Below are 21,691 nucleotides of genomic sequence, written 5' to 3'. Positions count from 1 at the left end.
GCCCAGGACTTCCATATTCAGCATCTTTCATCTACACATATCTCTCAGGCATGCAATTCTTTGGTTATGCAAACTGAAAATTTCCCAATGGATTTATAAATTTGTGATCATAAATTATAATTTAAATAATATACTTCCATGTATCTTTAAAAAACAACGTAAAGCTTTACTTTCTGAAATTGATTGTGTTGTGTGAAATAGTGTCTCTTGTTACATCATCAGATTTTATAAAATCTTCTTGTTAAAATGAGCAGTTCATAGGTGGTCCTTAAAGCATTTGCTTGGGCGTTTTAGTGAAAAACTCTTATTTGCTTTGAAAGCACACTGTAAAAGATTTGTATATGGAAAGAAATGCCTTTATTAGTCCCACAGTGGTAGAATTGAGTCTTACAACACCTCAGCATTAAGAGTGAACATAGAAGAAAAACACAGGTTTACAGAAATTTAGCATTGCTTATTGTAGAGTCTGATCGCAGCAGGGAGAACGGATATACGGAATCTCTTTTCATACAGCAAGGGTGGATCAGTCTGCCACTAAAGCTGCTCTCCAGGACAGACAGTGTGTCCTGTAGTGGGTACAAGTCATGGTCCAGAGTAGATGTAAGCTTTGCCAAGACCCTTCTTTCACTCACCGTATGATGATGCGTTACCTCGCCGGTGAACCTGCGGTGGTACCTAGTATGTCGCTGTGGGCTACGGTTCTCCGCCCCACTAGAGGCACTGCCGAATTTGCTTTAAAGACATTTTTGCAGTCGTCAAGTCGAGTGTTACTGTTCCAGAGATGGCATCCGCGAGTTTGCCACCAACGGTTCTGTCTTTAAAACAGGTAAATTTATACATGATGGGAGTTCAATTTTAAATGACCGATACGTTCATGCTTATTTTGAGACGCACTGCGTCTTTCCGGCTCGACGCTGAAAGGAACTGCGTGCAAGCTACCGTCCAAACAGCTGGTGTATTTCTCACTCACTCCTAAAGTCAAACAGTCAGTTAGACTACTGCCCCACAGCCCCCGGACCGCTATCGGTCCGTGGATCAGTTGGTACCGGTCTGCGAAAGAATTATACTTACATTATTCCCATTTTATTTGTTATTCGGAATTATGTTTTATTTTGAAATTTTACCGGAATCTCTGCGCTAAATCCGCCAACGACTCACAAGATGCTTTTCCCGGTCACGTGTTTTACGTACCGGCCGAACCAGCCCCTTACAACCAATTTTAAATATTCAATCAATTTTAAATGACCGATACGTTCATGCTTATTTTGAGACGCACTGCGTCTTTCCGGCTCGACGCTGAAAGGAACTGCGTGCAAGCTACCGTACACAGCCAGTCAAATCAGCTGTTGCAGTGACATTCTTGCAATCGCAAAAAAAGAGCGGAGAGACTCACTTTAGTGAAGAACATACAGTAAACTGTATAATTTCAGAAATAATGGAATTTACTGTATATGTTTGGAAATATTTACTGACAGAATGTAAAAAACGCAGTTGGCCTCTACTGTAAAACTTGACTTTGAATAAAATGAGTTTCTCAAATTAGTAGAACATCATTCCTTCACAGTACTACTACTACACAGTAGTAAGTAGTACTGTGAAGAAACTGTGTTCTTAGTGGAACACCGTTAATTTGAGGAACTTATTTTATGAAAGATCAAAGTTCAGCTATTGGTTTCAAGGCTTTTTAGTATAAGAAACTTTGGAAATGAATTATTCCAAAACGATGCTGTAAACTGGGCTGAAAAATAAAAATATTACAGTACCTGAACTGTAAATGTGTGTCTCCACACACAGAAAATACTGTTTATATTGATGAAATATCAGATGCATTATACGTTGACAGTCACAGGTTGACAGACAATCTGGTTCTAACAGTGACTATTATGAGTCTATTGATCCTAAGGTGGACACCACTGTCTGTATGTTAAGGTTGAAAATGTAAATGGTCTTTTGTAAAGCCAAAAACTGTTGTCTTAGTGATTTGGTATTTTTTTCTGATCACTGATATTTACAGGTGGACTTCCTTTTCCAAGACCTTGTGTATAATTTACATTAAGCCCTGAAAATGTTCACATATGTTTTCTTTTACATAAAAATATTTGAACTTTATTCTCACATTGAGGAAATTATTCTCTGTATTTTAACACATCCTCTGCAGAAAGCAGTGGGCTGCCATAGTGCTGCACCTGAGGAGTCAGTGCAGTTGTCTTACACACTTGGTGCTCTGGTGGGCTTTGAACCTCTCCAAGCCAGCGCTCTACCAGCTGAGCCACCACGACACCAAAACATAACACACAATTTAACCTGTGACCAGTCTATCAACCTGTGTCGCAACTGCTTCTAGATGTATGAATGAGTAAATGTCTGCTCTTGCCCTTCTGCTCAACGTTGAAAGTGGCAATGATTTGTTCACTGAAACACAATACAAAAGACAAGTTAATCATGTGATCTGACAACGCAGTGACAACAAACAAGGCTGCTAAGACATCTTTATAAAAAATGTTAAATTTAACATAACACCAAGACACATGGGTCACAAGTTGATCTGGTTTCCACTGTCCACAAAGAGTGTATTCATACATGTTAGATACTTCCTATGATATGAAGTCTGTAATGACCTCTTAGTGGCCCAATGGTAGAGACTGTGACTTTAGGTTCATTTGGCAGCAGGATTGAATCCCATTAAAACTTCTTTTTTTGCTAATGTCATACAATTTTTTTTAATAAGCGAAGCTTGTTAAACCCAAACAAGACTCTTAAGATAGAATGCAAATTTTATAGTTTACTGAAAAAAAGCATAACAATTAACAGCAGACTTATTCAGTCCCTATTTCCTTTTAGCTACATCTGTTTCGACAACACAAGCATCTAGACACAAGTTAAACACCGGCTCCAACGGGGTAGTAAAGCCTTCTGAAGCGCTTTGCCACTTGGAGACCAAGTCATCGTGTTACTTGATGTTATGAGGAAGCTGCAATAAAGTTGCATACACAGTGCTCAGTGGTATTAAGTTTCTTGTTATAAATTACCATTCTTTTATCCCGGTCGTATTATTTTATTTTCTTATATACACCATACGTTATACACCGTAAAGACCGGTCTGTGAAAATATTGTAAGATATTAAAACCGGTTTTGGAGCAGCCGGTGAGCTACAGTACATGCTGTGTGGATTTCAGTTCCACCTTTAACATCATCCTCCCTCACATACTCCCTCTGACTCTCCAGCTCCATATGCCTCTGGATTTTGAACTTCTGTCATGTTTTTACCTGTTGCCGTAGCCATTGTTATCATTTCCTGTTTTATTTTGTAATACTTTCGGTTTTGTTCAGTCCATGTCTAGTGCAAGCCTTACTTTTGGTCACATATAAATCAGCTGTTGGTAATCTTTACTTAAGACGGGTATTTAAAATCCAGTACTCACCTCAGACCTCGCCATATTGTGGTTGATTTACTTCCGCTTTCTAGCATTGTTTCGTCCGTAGTTCCAGTTACCGTTCTTGCCAGTTCCTGAGCTTGTTCGTGGCCTAGCCCTCTTGTATCTTAGCTGAGCTTATTCTTTTTGACAACTCTGCCTGTACCTCGACCTTGATCCAGCCCAGTCCATTAGTACCTTAGCCAAACTATCCTGTTGTCAACACTGCTGTTTGCCTGCTCCTTAAATGGAACCTTGTTACATGAGTCTGTGCCTGTACTGTACAGTACCTGTGCCTGGAACCCACTGTGAAAAACAAAGACTGTGTACATACCTGCTGGTCTCCGTTGCCGTGCATGTGGGTTTCGCTTTGTCAAGACACTTCCTGACAGCCCACCCTCAGAGGGTTAGAGTAGGGTCCCATATGTCCACACCCCTTACCCTCAGTACAGTTTGCTGAGGCCCCTGCTCTACACAATTCAATTCAATTTTCAATTCAATTCAATTTTATTTATATAGCGCCAAATCACAACAAAGTTATTTCAAGGCACTTTACAAAGTAAGGTTTAAAACCTCACACAACTAAACCCAACAAATCCCACATACAGCAAGCATTTAATTTGACAGCAACAGTGGAGAGGAAAAACTCCCTCTCTAACGAGGAAGAAACCTCCAGCAGAACCAGACTGGATGTGGGCGGCCATCTGCCTTCGACCGGTTGGGGTGAGAGGATAGAGAGATAGAAGCACAGCAACAGCAACAAGCAACAACAAGCAACAACAGAGCACAGGCAGGATGGTAGGACCAGGGACTGGATGCAGGCAGGATGGTTGGATCCGCAGCTGCCCATCACAGACACCAAACTTTGAGTCCAATGATACCTGTGGGTGAGGACAGAGAGGGAGAAAGAGTGGGGGTGGGGGGGGAGAGAGGAGAGAAGCACAACTACTGGACAGAAAGAGACAAGGTTAGTTAAACATGGGACAATGATGGGAGGTTATGGGACAGAGGAGGTAGAAGGAAACAGAGGAGCTCAGTGTATAAATTAAGTCCCCCAGCAGTCTATGTCTATTGCAGCTTAACTAAGAGATGGTTCCTGTGACTAACAATAATTGCCAGTGACCTGAACCATCTCTAACTATAAGCTTTATCAAAAAGGAAGGTTTTAAGCCTAATCTTAAAGGTGGAGAGTGTGTCAGCTTCTCGAACCTGAAGAGGGAGCTGGTTCCAGAGGAGAGGAGCTTGGTAGCTAAAAAGCTCTGCCCCCTGTTCTACATTTAAACACTCTAGGAACCGCAAGTAGCCCAGCGCTCTGAGAACGAAGTGTTCTGCTGGGAGCATAAGGAACTATAAGGTCTTTAAGATAAGAAGGAGCTTATCATTGAGTACTTTGTATGTGAGTAGGAGAATTTTAAATTCTATCCTACATTTTACAGGCAGCTAGTGCAGAGAAGCTAATGTAGGAGAAATGTGATCTCTCTTTCTAAGTCCTGTCAGAACTCTGGCTGCAGCATTTTGAATGAGCTGTAGGCTTTTTAAGGAGCTGTTAGGACATCCTATGAGTAAGGAGTTACAGTAGTCCAGCCTAGAGGTAACAAATGCATGGATCAGTTTCTCTGCATCGCTCTGAGAGAGGATGCTTCTGATTTTAACTATATTTCTAAGGTGGAAGTAGGCGGTTCTGGAGATTTGTTTAATGTATGATGTAAAAGAGAGATCCTGGTCAAACATGACACCAAGGTTCCTCACAGTAGAATCTGAAGCTAATGTTATGCCATCCAGGGTGGCTATCTGACTCAATAGTGTCTCTCTCAGATTTTTAGGCCCAACAATAAGAATCTCGGTTTTATCTGAGTTTAGTTGAAGGAAGTTTTGGGACATCCAGGATTTGATGTCTTTTAAACAACCCTGAATTTTGACTAGTTGATCTGTTTCATTTGGTTCCAAGGACATGTATAGCTGAGTATCATCTGCGTAAAAATGAAAATTAATAGAATGCTTTCTAATAATCTCACCTAGAGGAGACATGTATACGCTAAACAGAATTGGACCCAGCACAGAACCCTGTGGAACTCCATAGCTAATCCTTGTGCGTGTGGAGAATTTATCATTAACATGAACAAACTGGAATCTGTTCAACAAATAGGATTTAAACCATCCCAGTGCTGTTCCATTAATCCCGATTCTATGTTCTAGTGTCTGTAATAGAATGTGATGATCAATTGTATCAAATGCAGCACTAAGATCTAACAGGACAAGGACAGAAACTAGACCATTGTCCGAAGCTAATAGAAGATCATTAGTGACTCTAACCAGAGCTGTTTCTGTGCTATGATGTTTTCTAAATCCTGACTGAAAATCTTCATACAGGTTATTCCCACTAAGGTGGTCAGATAATTGTTTAGCCACGATTTTTTCCAGAATCTTGGAAATAAAGGGTAAATTTGAAATGGGCCTATAGTTGGCTAGTTGTCCAGGGTCAAGGGTTGGTTTTTTCAATAGAGGTTTGACCACAGCCACCTTAAAAGCCTGTGGTACATAGCCTAGTTGTAAAGATTGGTTGATTTGATTTAATATGGATGAGCTGATTAAAGGTAGAACTTCTTTGAGTAATCTGGTTGGGATTGGATCTAAAAGACAAGTGGACGACTTGGAAGAGTTGATTATTGAGGTTAACTCCATATGAGTTATGGGGGAGAAGCTGTCTAGGTAAGACAGAGGATTTAATAAATTTAAAGTTAATGGATCTAGACAGTGCTTTCTGTCATTTGGAAGAAGTCGCTGCTGAATGTTTTTTCTAATGATAATAATTTTATTAGTAAAGTAGTTCATAAAGTCATTGCTGCTGAGATTTAAGGGGATAGTAGACTCAATACAGCTATGACTCTTTGTCAGCCTGGCTACAGTGCTGAAAAGAAACCTGGGGTTGTTTTTGTTTTCCTCAATTAGGGAGGAATAATATTTTTTTCTAGCAGCACAAAGTGCTTTTTTATATTTCATTAGACTGTCCTTCCATGCAATGCAGTTTACATTTATTTTGTTGGAACGCCACTGTCTTTCTAGTTGTCTAGTCCTTTGCTTTAGACTGCGGATGTCTGAGTTATACCACGGAGCTAACCTCCTCTGATTCACTGTCTTCTTCTTCAGAGGAGCCACTGTGTCTAACATTGTACGTAGAGAAGCTGCAGCATCATCTACAAGACAGTCAACCTGTTCATAAGGATTATGAGACACAAGACTGCACCTCCATCCACTCAAGCAACACCATCATTTTCCAGGAAACACCACTGTGGTGGGGCTCATCTCCGGAAATGATGAATCTGCTTACTCCCCAAAAATTAAACCATATCTCATTGCGATGTGGTTTAACTTACCAAAATCCCCTTAGGCAAGGCCTAAGATATAAAACTCTAAAATATACAAAAACTCTCATTAGATACAATCTCTCAAAGACGTCGCCCAGGTCGGCGCCAGGTGAACTTGTTCCAGGTAAGCTGGAATAAGAATAATTCAGACATCACACAAGACATTAATGGACAAGAGATGAAAAGAGAGCTACTACACCAATAATAAGGAAAAGTTGGCATCACATAACAGCAATGCCAAGTGGCTGGTGGACTTGACCTGGCTGGAAAACAGACCACAAACAACCTTCCCAAACAAGATCTAGTAACCATCACAATGACATCCAAAAGAAGGCCTCAGGTATGAAGAAGTGGACGGCACCAGGCCCTGACATGGGCCATGCCTGTTGGCTGAAGAAGCTAACCTGATTCCATAAGTGCCTGGTAGAGTGGTATATGGATCGATACATGAGCATTACCCAGTAGTGACACCAGGGACAGTCAGGACTAAGGGGTTGAACTACCGGAAGGCAAGATAGCAGATGTGGAGGATACCTACAAATACCTTGGAATCCCACAGGCAAATGGTTAACACGAAGAGGATGCAAGGAAAAGAGCAAACACTAAGGAGTGTCAGGAACAGCAAGATGAAGGACCCAAACGCACAGCACACACTGGTCTCAGTTTGTGGAGGAGTTTTGATGAGTACAGCAGTACAGACGACAGGCAAGCTCAGGGTCCCAAAAACCCTCCAGTGAAGGTACAGGCAGGGATGAGGCAAAACACAGTCGCAAACAGACTAGGGTCAAAGACAGAATTCCAAAACTCCAGGGGAAGCACAGGCTGGGACACAGCAGAGGCAAGGTCGAGGTACAGGCACAAAACGGAAACCAAAGACTTACTGGACATAAACGCTGGAGAGTTGAACAGGTGCAACTGGAGCAAGACTGAAGTGGAGCGTAGGTACCAAACTAATGAAGTATTGAATACAGCTGAAACTGAACAGGACTGATCACAGCTGTAAGTAACAACAATATGAAAAACAGGAAGTGGCATGATGTGTATCTTAAGAGTCCAGAACAGCGACAGGAAATAAAACAGAACTAACAGAATTGATGGGAACTGGATCTCGAAATAAAACCAGAAATGACAAAAACCCCAACCCAACCCATGATCTATGACAAGTAGTATTCCAAAGGGTAAAGCAAGTCCTGAGAAGTCAGCTGAATGGGAAAAAGAAGGTCCAGGCAATCAATACTTATGCCCTCCCAGTCATCAGGTACCCCGCTGGCATAATAAGCTGGCCAAATAAGAAAATGGAAGCCTCTAACATGAAGACAAGGAAGCTCGTTACAATGCATAGAGGGTTTCACCCCAAATCCAGCACTTAGACTCTGGCAGAAGGAAGAAGGCAGAGGGTGAGTGAGCGTCAAAGTCACTATCCAGGACGAAACACCTAAGCTCCATTAAGGAAGGGGAACAAAGGAGGCTAATGATTAGTAAGTGGCAAAACCAGTCTCCAGGATGAAACAACTAAGCTCCATGACTGCATCAGGAAGATGGCCCCAACAGATGACATGCTTCATGAATACTTAAGGCAGCAGAAACCTTAGGAGGAGGGGAAGGAAGAGGGAAGGACAAACCCCTGCATGGTATGTACCACCGACAGATAGAAGAAGTGGGTGATATTGACAAATTCTACCAGTGGCTGGACAAAGCTGGACTGAAAGAAAGCATGGAGGCACTAATCCTAGCAGTACTGGAGAAGGCTGTGAGCACTAGATCAAAAAGACTGGGATCTACCATCCCAGGCAGGACCCCAGGTGCAGGCTGTGCAAAAATTGTTCCTGAAACACTGGAGGAACAACTGTGCTGAGTACAGACTAGAAGTCCCAAAATCCAAATGGGACACACATCTAAAGGTGGTTGAGAATGACAGAGCCTTGATACTGTGGGACTTCCAGATATAGACTAATAAACTGGCCAATCAACCCAATATAGTGGTGGACAAACAAGAGATATAAAATGAGAGAGTGGCTCCAGCAGATCCCAGAAACAACATCAACCAAAATGGCTAGGGTCTGTACTGTGATCATGTGATCCTAATTCACACATTAGCCTTTTCCTAAAGCACATAATGACACCACGCAGATGCACAGCGTTGTTTACTGTAACATTGTGATAGTAATCGGTCAGATTGTTACTGATTGGCTTCCTCACTGTCACTGTAGTATTTTTATAATAAAAAAGGGGACAATGCATGACACACTAATATATTTTGGGGACACTGTATCTGGTTTCTCCAAAGTGCAATGACAATCTACACAATAAAAACCCTGGCATTTTTACTGACAGATGTAAAGAAAGATTGCAGTAACCAAAATATTGCAAAAAAGGGTTTGTTCCAGTGAAAGAAGATGGAATTCACAAGTCTTGTGTAGTATATTGTAATAGATATTCGTTACTTAACTTTAGCAAGTGTAAAGACAAAAGGACCCACTTACTTTGCTTTTGATTGGACAATACATGTGTCATAAAATATGTATTACTGCATGTGTAGAGTCAGAGTAACATATACTGTAGTATTCATGAACTGAATCAAAAATGAATGAGTGTTGTTTTCATCTACTCTGTTTTAAATAATTTATGATGTAACCTAATTGGTTCTTTTTAGTTTTTACACAGGCAAAAGGTTTTAGGACTTTACAGAAACACGTTGAGGACCATACAGCAGATACCTGACGAGGTTGACAGGAAGTACCTCAGAGACTGGGCAAGAGAGGCGTTCAAGAGCAATAAGAATGCTACAGATCAAGTAAGGAAGTTTTATCAATGTTCAGGTCTTTCTATCACATACAATATCTCTTTTAATATCCAGCTTATTAAAGTGTTTTGTCACCTTGTGCCTGATACTGTGGAAAAGGTAATACATCCTTAAGCTGAAAACTAACCTTCTCATCATCATCATTATTAATGTTTAAGGAGACTTTGGTAGTTGGCAGTTAGACCTTGTAAGTTTGGCCTTCACTGCAGCCACCTGCCATCTTTCTTAAAGGTATCCAGCTGTGTGTGCGTGTACGTGTGTATACATTCAGCAGCTTCAAATTGCCACTTACTCTAAATGGGGGTTAGGGTTAGCGTGCTTCATTTTACACAGAACATGGACATTGGTGAAACCGGAGTCCATATCTACCACCGCCAGACACTTTTGGAACTGAACTACCCAGTAAAACTAATTCAGCCTGAGTGGCCAAGCCTCGGAGAGAGCTCAGAAGCAGAAACACCGCAAGCAGGAGGAAGTCAGACCTAACCCTAGCTTTTCTGTCCATCATTTTATTGAACATCTGCTTTCTGGACAATAAACTGTATCACATCCGACTACAGCAGACTACACAGCATGAGTCTAGGGACTGCTGTGCGTTTGTTTTCATTAAGACATGGCTCAGCAACAGAGTTCCAGATGCCGCCATTCAGAAGGCTGGGAGAGGCCTCATTTCATGGTGACAGAAATGGAGCTTTGTGCAGCAAGACTCGTGTCTATGGCTTATGTGTTTACATCAACACTAACTGGTGTAAGAACTCTGTGCTAGTTTTTAGCACAGAGTGCTCATCGTGGCTGGAGCTTATGATATGTTAGCTATGGATATTCCACTCAGCAAGAGGCGCTCTGTCAACTGCAAAGATCAGTAATCTGCAGTACACACACCCCAATGGGCTGCTTATTGTCACTGGAGATTTCAACCATGCAAATCTCAAGTCAGTGCTCCCTAAATTCCATCAGTATGCAGACTTATTCTATGCAGACTTATTATTGGTTATTCAGTATACCCATGTAGTTACCTGACAAAATAAAAAATAAATAAATAAAAAAAATAATAAAATTGAATTGAATATTCATGTTATTAGTGTAACATGCAAGTATACACTATATGCAATATACACCATCATATCTGGAGTTCTGATGACTTTTCAATAGATGCTGATTATTCCAGGCTCTAATATGTGATTGAAAGCTTAAGAAAAAACTAGTGAATTTTTAAAATGGAAGACTGATTTATTGTAATATTTTGTCTTTTTTCTCTCAAAATACCCTTAGGATGCAATCCGTATCATGTTCACGCAAGCTAAACACCACATGGAGGAGCTGCAGAAATCTTTGGCATTGGCCAAAGGTTAACAAATCCATTCTGTGGAGTGGTTTTTCAAAAGCATTGTGGTCTTCGTGGCAAACATATTCTTTGTTTTTTGGTAACTAAGGAAACCCTGATTTGGATTTTATCACTTCATGTACATTGTTTTACTAAACTTTTTTTTTAATTTTCTTGTGTCAGATTTTATAACAATTAGATTTGACTCCAGATACTTTTATTTGGCTAAGTGCAAACCCAGAGGATATGGTTTTAGCCCTTCATTTTCAACTCAAGGAAGCTGAAGTTGAAATTTGCAGTCCAGGGTGACCTGCATGAGCACTTTGAGCGAACTCCCCTGACATGCTATTTCTGACACCAAAATGATTTTACAACAATCAAAAGTACCTCCAATATAATAAAGTTGATGGGAACAAACAGTCTTTTTGTTTTATTCTTGCAAGAGAGTATGCCAGTACAGAATAAAAGTTTGTGAAGTTTTCATGGTTATGCAATCACAATTTTGCTTTGAACTTTTATTTACAGTTTTCTTCTATTTGTCAGGAACGCTCGGATGAGGACCCAAAGGCACAGAGTAACACAGGTTGACGGTGATCAAAGGGTGGTTTATTCCAGGTTAGGCAGAGACAGCGTCAGGGACAGGCAAGGTTCATACACGAAAGCCAGGTATACAGTACCAAGTCGTCAGGCGGAGAATTGTGGTCAGGCAGGCAAACAAGGTCGGTAACAGGCAAACGTAGATGATCAAGGCAGACGTGACAGGCAGGGATAAGGCAGGCTCAGAGTCAACGAACAAAACAGGGTACACGATTTACGGCAGGACTAGATCAACGAACGGGACTATGACAGGAACACACAAAACAACGATCTGACAAAGAGCTAGGGAAACAGGTGGTGGTTAAATACAAAGTGACTTGATTACTGATAACGTGCAGGTGTGGATAATGACCAGGACAGCTGTGACAAGACGTAAACAGGAAGTAAAGCAGGGACAGAAACAGAACCCGGGAGTGCTACCAAAATAAAACCGGAAATGGAAACTGGAACCAAAATAAAACAAGGAACAGAGCCAGAGACTGTGACAGTACCCCCCCCCCCCCCCAAGGGCGGATTCTAGACGACCACAAAAAGAAACCCCAACCACAGCCGAGCAGGGTGGGCGGAGGGAGGACTGGTGGAGGGCGCAAACCAAAAACCGACCCGCATGGAACACCGACAGGGCGGGCGGAGGGCGGACCGGGGGAAGGCAAAAACGGAAACCCCCAACAAAACAAAGCACACGCCCGAACACGACAGACCAGAGGACCCCCCTGAAAAACAAAACAAGAACGAGTCCCACAATCAAGAAAACAACATGAATGTCCACGAGACAAGAACAAAGTCCACGACCAGGAAAACTCAGAGTCCAGGAATGCCCTCACGGCGGGTGGAGACGCGGTGAGATCCTGCTCAGCCGCCGCTGAGGCAGGGTGGCACGCCTAGTGCCCTTGAGCTGGGCCAGCGTCCACGGGGACCACCCCGAACGGCGATGTCCTCCAGGCGGACGCTGATCCTGAAGACTGAGGGGTCGAGGCGGACGTCGCCGCAGGAGGCAGCGCCATCCAGGCAGCAGGAGGCGCCGAGGGCGAGGCCACCAGTCCGGCAGCCGAGACAGAGACGAGGCAGGAACCAGAGATGAAGACAGACGTGGAGACGCGGCCGGAGCCGGGCTGCCAGGAACCGATGCAGGTGCGGCCGGAGCCAGGCCGCCAGGAACCGATGCAGATGCGGCCGGGGCCGGACCACCAGGAACCGATGCAGGTGCGGCCGGAGCCGAGCCGCCAGGAACCGATGCAGGTGCGGCCGGAGCTGAGCCGCCAGGAACCGATGCAGATTCTGCAGGCGCCAGACCACCAGGAGCGGAGACGGGCGTGGCCGGGATCGGACCACCAGGGGCTGAGACGAGCGTGGCCGGGACCGGACCGCCAGGAGCTGAGACGAGCGTGGCCAGGACCGGACCACCAGGGGCTGAGACGAGCGTGGCCGAGACCGGACCACCCTGAGCAGAGACGAGCGTGGCCGGGACCGGACCACCAGGAGCTGAGGCAGATGCGATCTGTGCCAGATCAACCGGAATCGCTGCAAACGCGGCCGGCGCTGGACCACCAGGAGCTGCACCTGCACACTTTGCACCCAAAGAACACAGGAACCAGGAGCGGGCCGACCACCTCCTCCGGGAGGGCGGCAGAAGACAGAGCTGGACCGACCTCCTCCTGGAGGCCGGCAGGGGCTGCAGCAGACGCTGCGGCAGGAGCGACCCCCCCTGGGGATCGTCGGGAGCTGTGGCGGGAGCTGCGGCAGGCGCTGCGGCAGGAGCGACCCCCTCCTGGGGATCGTCGGGAGCTGCGGCCTCCGAGGAGCCGACAGTGGCTGGAGCGACCTCGGCAGGGAGGTCGACAGGAACCGCAGCTGGAGCTGCGGCAGGGACGACCCCCTCCTGGGGGTCGACAGGAGCTGCAACAGGAGTTGCGACCGGCGCGACCTCCTCCTGGAGGTCCGCAGGAGCTGCAGCGGGCGCGACCTCCTCCTGGAGGTCCGCAGGAGCTGCAGCGGGCGCGGCCTCCTCCTGGAGGTTCGCAGGAGCTGCAGCGGGCGCGACCTCCTCCTGGAGGTCCGCAGGAGCTGCAGCGGGTACGACCTCCTCCTGGAGGTCGGCGGAAACCGCGGCAGGAACTGCAGCCGGCGCCGCCTCCTCCTGGAGGTCGGCGGGAACCGCGGCAGCAACTCCAGCTGGCGCGACCTCCTCCTGGAGGTCGGCGTGGACCGCGGCAGCAACTCCAGCTGGCGCGACCTCCTCCTGGAGGTCGTCGGGAACCGCTACTCCGAGGCTGACAGGAACGGGGGCTAGGACGACCTCTACGTGGCCGACGGGATCAGGGACTGGAATGGTCGCTACAGGACCGACAGGAACAGGAACAGGGACGGCCGCAACATGGCCGACAGGAACGGCCGCAACATGGCCGACAGGAACAGGAACTGGGACGGCCGCAACATGGCCGACAGGAACGGCCGCAACATGGCCGACAGGAACAGGAACAGGGACAGGAACGGCCTCAACATGGCCGACAGGAACGGCCTCAATATGGCTGACAGGAACGGGCACTAGAACGGCCTCAACATGGCCGACAGAGACAGGAACGGCCTCACCATGGCCGACAGGGACAGGAACGGCCTCAACATGGCCGACAGGGACAGGAACGGCCTCAACATGGGCGACAGGGACAGGAACGGCCTCAACATGGCCGACAGGGACTGGGACGACGTCCTCTCCGGAGCCGGCATGACTACTTGCAGCTGCCGAGCTCGACGGAGTAGACACCGGGCCTGATTGGGTGTGACTAACACTCGTCAAACGGATGGTGCCCTCTGGCTGGGACAAGGCCTGAACGTAACTCGACTGGCCTGGAACCTGGACTAGACTCGACTGGGCTGGAACCTGGACTAGACTCGACTGGGCTGGAACCTGGACTAGACCTTGCTGGGCTGGACCCTGGACTGAGCTCAGCTGGGCTGGAACCTGGACTAGGCTCGACTGGACTGGGACCTGGGCTGGGCTCGACTGGACTGGGACCTGGGCTGGGCTCGACTGGACTGGAACTAGATCCTCAGCGAAGCCCGACTGGACGGGGGCTGGAACCTGAGTGTGACAGGGCTGCCCTGGAACCTGAACAGCGCGCGGCTGGACTGGAGACTGAACAGCGCGCGGCTGGACTGGAGACTGAACAGCACGCGGCTGGGCTGAGACTTGAGCAGAACGCGGCTGGGCTGAGACCTGAGCAGAACGCGGCTGGGCTGGAGACTGAACAGCGCACGGCTGAGCTGGAGACTGAACATGGCTTGACTGACCTGACTGAGGTGCAGGATCTGGTGTGGCTGCTGACCGCAGGCCTGGGAGTTGCAGGACCTCACGCAGGGCAGGTTCCCTCAGGACGAGAGCGGCAGCCTCCCCAAACAATTGTTCCCTCGTGCCCTGGTCCGCAGCTGAATCGGCGGTGTTCATGAAGTGGGCGAAGAGGAACGTAACCGGAGGAGAACAGTGGAGGTGGATCCGCCGTGCGACGCCATCTGGGATGCCTGCTATAAACGGAACACAGTCAGTCGGAGGACCAAGGGACTCCTCTGCCGGAGAAGAGGGCTGCTCGATCTCCGTGACCGAGATCTCGGGACCCGGGGTTCTGGAACCGCGCCTACGCCGACGTCGTCCGGAGCGGCTGCGACTGTCCGTCATTTGAGGCGCTGGGAGCGGCGTGGGCTGGATCTCTGTACCGGGGTCCGCGGGGTGAACCGAGGAGGCGGCGTCTGGAGCTTGGGCTGGAGCCGCCGAAGCGGCGTCGGGAACAGAAACCGCCGAAGCGGCGTCGGGAACAGGAACCGCCGAAGCGGCGACGGGAACAGGAACTGCCGAAGCGGCGACAGGAACAGGAACCGCCGGAGCGGCGAAAGGAACAGGAACCGCCGGAGCGGCGACAGGAACAGGAACCGCCGGAGCGGCGACAGGAACAGGAACCGCCGGAGCGTCGACGGAGGCGCGGCAAGGCAATATGTGCAGAGCGTGTGTCAAGTCCCTCCGCGTTAGTCGGAGTCCATCGAAAAACGCCTGCACTCCGGGGTACTCACGACACCAGTACTCTTCCTCCAGTATCTCAATATCTTCGGAGCTGGGCAGTAAGGCTGGGCGCTTCCGCGTATTCCCTGGCCAGCCTCTCGAGATCCCCGCGGAAGTCCTCAGGTAAGCTCGGTGGAATAAATTCCATCGCTTCTGTGCGGGGTTAGACGCAGAGCCGACGAACAGAGAAAAAAAAAGGGGAAGACAAGGGAAAAAAAAACTCGTAACAGACCTGGGTGCAGGTTGGCGCTGGCTGGGTCCAAGTCTGGCCAGATTGTTCTGTCAGACTAGGGCAGGCGTCGGACCCACATGCACAGCACCGAGGCAAGGTGAAGGTTAATACAGAGTTTATTGTGGAAAGCAGAGTCAGACGGTCCAGGTCATACACAAGGCTTGGTAATGAAGTACAGCAGGGAGCAGGCAGTCTCAAGTCCAGTAGGCAGGCAAGGTTCGATACACAGGAGATCTCGGTGACGGTACAGGCAAGGGCTAAGCAAAACTCACGGTCAGTTGTTCAGTCAAGGTTCTCTCTCAGGCAACGGTACAGACAAGGTGCAGGCAGGATACGGAGGTCAAGGCAAACAGGATCAATACACTAGAGACTATACACGAAACGCTGGAAAGAAGTATGTAACTTAACAATCTGGCGGCTTGAGTCTGTGCGAGGTGGAGGCTATATACTGGTGGGTGATTACTAGTTACGGACAGGTGTGGATAATGAGAACCGGTAGGTGAACAACTGACTGAAAACAGGAAGTTAACCAAAATAAAACAGGAAATACTGCGCTAACACAGGACACAACAAGAAACCAAAACTCCAGATCGTGACTCTAACGAGGAAGAAACCTCCAGCAGAACCAGGCTGGATGTGGGTGGCCATCTGCCTCGACCGGTTGGGGTGAGGGGAGAGAGAGAGAAAAGCACAGCAACAACAACAGGGAACAACAAGCAACAACAGAGCACAGGCAGGACGGTTGGACCAGGGACTGGATACAGGCAGGATGTTTGGATCCGCAGCTGCCCATCACAGACACCAACCTTAGAGTCCAATGATACCTGTAGGCGAGGACAGAGTGGAGGAGAGAGAGAAAGAGAGAGAGAGAGAGAGAGAGAGAGAGAGAGAGAGAGAGAGAAGGAGAAGGAGAGGAGAGAGAGAGAGAGAGAGAAAGAGAGAGAGAGAGAGAGAGAGAGAGAGAGAGAGAGAGAGAGAGAGACACACCGGGAGAGAAGCACCACTACTGGAGAGAAAGAGTCAAGGTTAGTTGAACTAAGAACAATGATGGGAGGTTATTGGACTGAAGAGGTAGAAAGAAACAGAGGAGCTCAGTGTATAAATTAAGTCCCCCAGCAGTCTATGTCTATTGCAGCTTAACTAAGAGATGCTTCCTGTGACTAACAATCATTGCCAGTGACCTGAACCATCTCTAACTATAAGCTTTATCAATAAGGAAGGTTTTAAGCCTAATCTTAAAGGTGAAGAGTGTGTCAGCTTCTCGAACCTGAAGACGAAGCTGGTTCCAGTGGAGAGGAGCTTGGTAGCTAAAAGCTCTGCCTCCCGTTCTACATTTAAAGACTCTAGGAACCACAAGTAGCCCAGCGCTCTGAGAACGAAGCGTTCTGCTGGGAGCATAAGGAACTATGAGGTCTTTAAGATAAGAAGGAGCTTTATTATTGAGTACTTGGTATGTGAGTAGGAGAATTTTAAATTCTATCCTACATTTTACTGGCAGCCAGTGCAGAGAAGCTAATGTAGGAGAAATGTGATCTCTCTTTCTAAGTCTTGTCAGAACTCTGGCTGCAACATTTTTAATAAGCTGTAGGCTTTTTAAGGAGCTGTTAGGACATCCTATGAGTAAGCAGTTACAGTAGTCCAGCCTAGAGGTAACAAATGCATGAATTAGTTTCTCTGCATCGCTCTGAGAGAGGATGCTTCTGATTTTAGCTATATTTCTAAGAATAACACCGCCTTACGACATTCTCGTTCCCACGTCATGGCCTCCAAACGCAACTCCAACAATGAAATCGTAGGCTTTTGGAGAACACATTGTCTGAGAGTCCTACGCAGGGAACCATCGAGGACATGCTCCATAAACTGGTCACGAAGCAGTACTTCTGCGTTAGGCATCCCATCTGGGGCCTGCTGCTTAACTTGGGCCATTAGAGACATAAGGGCCAGAGAGAACTCCTGTAGAGTCTCACCCTCAAGCTGAAGAACTGCTGCTTGAGCGAAACTTAATTTCCTCACGAGCCTCTCCTTTCAAATCATCATAAATAAGAAGAGCCTCGTCAGCGGCGGATAGATGTCGAGCACGCACACATGACTCAATTTCCTCAATCCACACAGTCACCCCCAAACCAGTCTTACCGTTAAACATGGGGCACAACGACCAGCGCTCAGTTACCGTGGTAGCCACCAATGATATAGCCAGAGCACCTGAGGGAGACACAACCTCGCTGGCATCCGAACCTGCTGGGTGACTTCGACGGAGACGCTGATTATCCGCTTGAAGCTGTAAAACCTGGTCTTTTAGTAGCTGCAACTCAGGGTCGGGTCCGTACTAAGGAGTGAAAGAAACAAAGTAAAAAACCCAAAAAACACTGCGCTGCTGTTCTGGCTTCACAACATAAACAATATCACCCAGTATCAATACAACATTTTAAATCTAAACACATCTCATCAAAATTAAACATGTTAACACTTTAAATGGCGATTCTGCGCCAAAATGTGACAGGGTGGCAAGAGCCCGCACGGAAAGGACGCCAGGGGACGCAGAAGAGGACGTTCACAATTGACAATATTTATTCTTTAAAATTAATTTCTCAATAAAAACACCAAACACAAGATAATTTAAGTAATAACACACCAAAAAAAAAACAATACAAACCAAAATCACACCATGCATGGGATGAAACCACAGCAAACAAAAATAAGCAAAATAACAAAATAGAAACCAAAGCAAAACCAAACAACTTATACTAAGTTAACAAAATAGAAATGAGTCAACAGTTATAATGCACAGACAGACACACTCACCCCCACACATGCCAACAATCACTGGTTTCCACCTCTTAGATCCTGGACAATACGAGGGACCGAAACCTTGGCGAAGCCGAGTCACAACGACAAGAAGCCAGAAACAGCAGTGTCGGAGAAAGGCACAAACCCATGGGTCACTCGTATCCAGCCCCAAAGCAGTAATCTAGAAGTGCAGCTGTGCTTCCCGGTCGCTGCCCCCGCAGTCGTCGCCTACCGTCGAGACTCTGCTCTCCCCAGCCGCTGGCGCACTAATTACCAGGCAGGGAGAAACTGAGAGATTTAAAGGCAAGATCAGTATGTTACCTGAACACCATCAGCCCGGATAGCCTTTATTAGGACGCCGGCTCTGTGAAGGGGACCGGCTCTGGAAAGAGTCGCTCATAATCGCTGCATCTGGGCGAGGGGGCCAAGAAGGATCTTATTCAGGTGCTCACCTGCTCACATGGACACCAGCCACAAGCCAACAAAGAGACCTGATCAGGTGTTCACCTATACTTAAAAGCACCAGCCTGGCCCGCCTCCCAGGGAGCCAAATATTTCTAATCTTGCCTGGCAGGTGGGTGGGGCAAAGCTCCACAACATCACACATGCAGTTGTAAAAATACAGCTGTGTTGCAGCCATTCTCTCGCCATTGACACCTACCTAATTGCTGCGTCATCAGTAATATTTGTTACGAACTCGCCCCGTCGGTTCCGAACCGGCGGGGTTTGACAGGGAACCAACTAACTCCTCCCGTCGGTTCCGAACCGGCGGGGCTCGACGGAACCCTGGGACAGGAGAGGGGATGTGGTGGAGAGGGACGGTGACAGCACCCGCTCTAAGCGGGGAGAACTACGGCTCTCACGAAGCCGGGAGGAGAACACGCTCACACTGAGCGGAGACTTCAGGCACCACGGCCGACGTGCTTCCAGCACAGAGCTCCTCTGTGTAATCCCTCACACAGACACCTGGCCGCAACCGGCAGACCAGGTCGCAGGGAACACAGGAGAGGGAAGACCCCAAATGCACGACCCAACACAGAAGGTGCAATTAACATTAAGAGTTTATTTAAATACAACAAAAACTCACTGCACAGCAGGACTCAGTTCAACACAAAGGAAGAACTAAAAATCACTGCAATGCAGGTAAACGATTAACAACCTAAACTCACAATATAAACTAAACGCTCCGTACACTACGGGCAGAAACCTACACATGAACACAAGACATAAACTGAGGACAACTAAGAACTAGTACAGCACTGTCTAACAGGCATGAACAAAACACGCTCCGTAACACGAGCAAAACCTAAACATGAAACATAAGACACTCACAAAACTTACGTGGTGAGACAGGACATAAGCAAAACCAAAACTCCTTTGCATCACGACTCTCCTCAATGTAACAATGGGGTAGCATCCAGCTACACCGAGAGTACACACCAGCAATGTGTCAAACAAAAAACATCCCTTAAATACACAAACCAAAAAGGTGGGTCAACTAATTACACAGGAAATTAAACTCAAACACAGACCCACCAAAAGTCCCAGGAGCGCCTCTAGCGGCGCGGAGGCTGAATGTCACAGAACCCCCCCCTCAACGGCTGGCTTCCAGACAGCCGCCAACAAAAAAAAACACCATACCCGGGTGGGCGGAGGGGGAAAAACACAGGAGGCGGGCACAACACAACCCCTCCCCAACAAAACAGGAGCCCATTTCAAAGTCCACCGTAGGGTAACTCCCATCCCAGCGGCAGAAGATGGTTCCTCCCCAGCGTCCTGCTGGGGCCAGTCGGCACCTCCGTGCTCTGAAAGTCCTTCAAATGTCTATAACAGTCCACTGCCTTTCAAGGCGGGCGACGAACCTCCTCCAGCCACCGCTGCAGAGGAGTAGGCAGTTTGACTGTCCCCAGACTGACAGTGCGACCTCTGGGCGGCTGCTGACGAAACATGAGCCCTCCAGGGGCTTGACGCGGCCGAAACCGTCTGTCCATCAGACGTTGAGATCCCCGTGGCGGCCGACGGCGTAGGAGGCAGCGCCACCGTAGCAGCTGTCGACGCCGAAGGCGAGGCCACCAGTCCACGAGACAACTACGCAGCTCCGGACCACCGCCAGACTGCAGGGAACCCTGCGGCTTCCACCTAGGACCACCGCGTCGACGAACAGGGACCAGCGGCGTCCTCCTTGGACCACCGCGACGAGAGACAGGAACCAGCGGCGTCCTCCCTGGACCACCGCGACGAGAGACAGGAACCAGCGGCGTCCTCCCTGGACCACCGCGACGAGAGACAGGAACCAGCGGCGTCCTCCCTGGACCACCGCGACTAGAGACAGGAACCAGCGGCGTCCTCCCTGGACCACCGCGACTAGAGACAGGAACCAGCGGCGTCCTCCTTGAACCACCGCGACGCAACGTTCCACCAGGAACAGACGTGGCCTCCTCCGGACCACCATCGGGAACAGACGTGGCCTCCTCCAGACCACCATCGGGAACAGACGTGGCCTCCTCCAGACCACCACCGGGAACGGACGTGGCCTCCTCCGGACCACCACCGGGAACGGACGTGGCCGACACCGGACCACCATCGGGAACGGACGTGGCCGACACCGGACCACCATCGGGAACGGACGTGGCCGACACCGGACCACCATCGGGAAAAGACGTGGTCTCCTCCGGACCACCATCGGGAACAGACGTGGTCTCCTCCAGACCACCAGGAACGGCCGTGGTCTCCTCCAGACCACCAGGAACGGCCGTGGTCTCCTCCGGACCACCAGGAACGGACGTGGTCTCCACCGGACCACCAGGAACGGACGTGGTCTCCACCAGACCACCAGGAACGGACGTGGCCTCCACCAGACCACCAGGAACAGACGTGGCCTCCACCAGACCACCAGGAACGGACGTGGTCGAACGTGGCTTGGCGACAGGAACATGACGCGGTGATGCCATTGGACACCCACGAAGCAAGCCCACCCTCACACTACACTTGTAGGCCAGACGAGGTGCTGGCACAGGTGAGCTGACTCGCGATGCAGCAGGCAAACCGGAAGTTGCTACAAAGTTCTCTGTCCTTTCAGCAGCCACACTAAAATCCACCTCCGATGAGGTACGTCCCTTAA

The 21,691-nt window shown here is 48.2% G+C and overlaps 1 protein-coding gene across 1 annotated transcript; it reads left to right on the top strand.

The window, feature by feature from the left end:
* The first annotated feature begins 426 nt into the window (after positions 1-426).
* On the top strand, positions 427-11,325 carry lyrm2 (LYR motif containing 2). Its single transcript, XM_029141555.3, has 3 exons — positions 427-826; positions 9,433-9,573; positions 10,855-11,325. Exons 1-3 carry the CDS (start codon positions 782-784, stop codon positions 10,933-10,935), a joined length of 267 nt encoding a protein of 88 aa, XP_028997388.1. The 5' UTR covers positions 427-781; the 3' UTR covers positions 10,936-11,325.
* Positions 11,326-21,691: the final 10,366 nt, after the last annotated feature.

The sequence above is a fragment of the Betta splendens genome, chromosome 24 (assembly GCF_900634795.4).
Source record: "Betta splendens chromosome 24, fBetSpl5.4, whole genome shotgun sequence".
Taxonomy (NCBI): domain Eukaryota; kingdom Metazoa; phylum Chordata; class Actinopteri; order Anabantiformes; family Osphronemidae; genus Betta; species Betta splendens.
The sequence above is the reverse complement of the archived record's forward strand: the minus strand, read 5'-3'. Positions and strand labels throughout refer to the sequence as shown.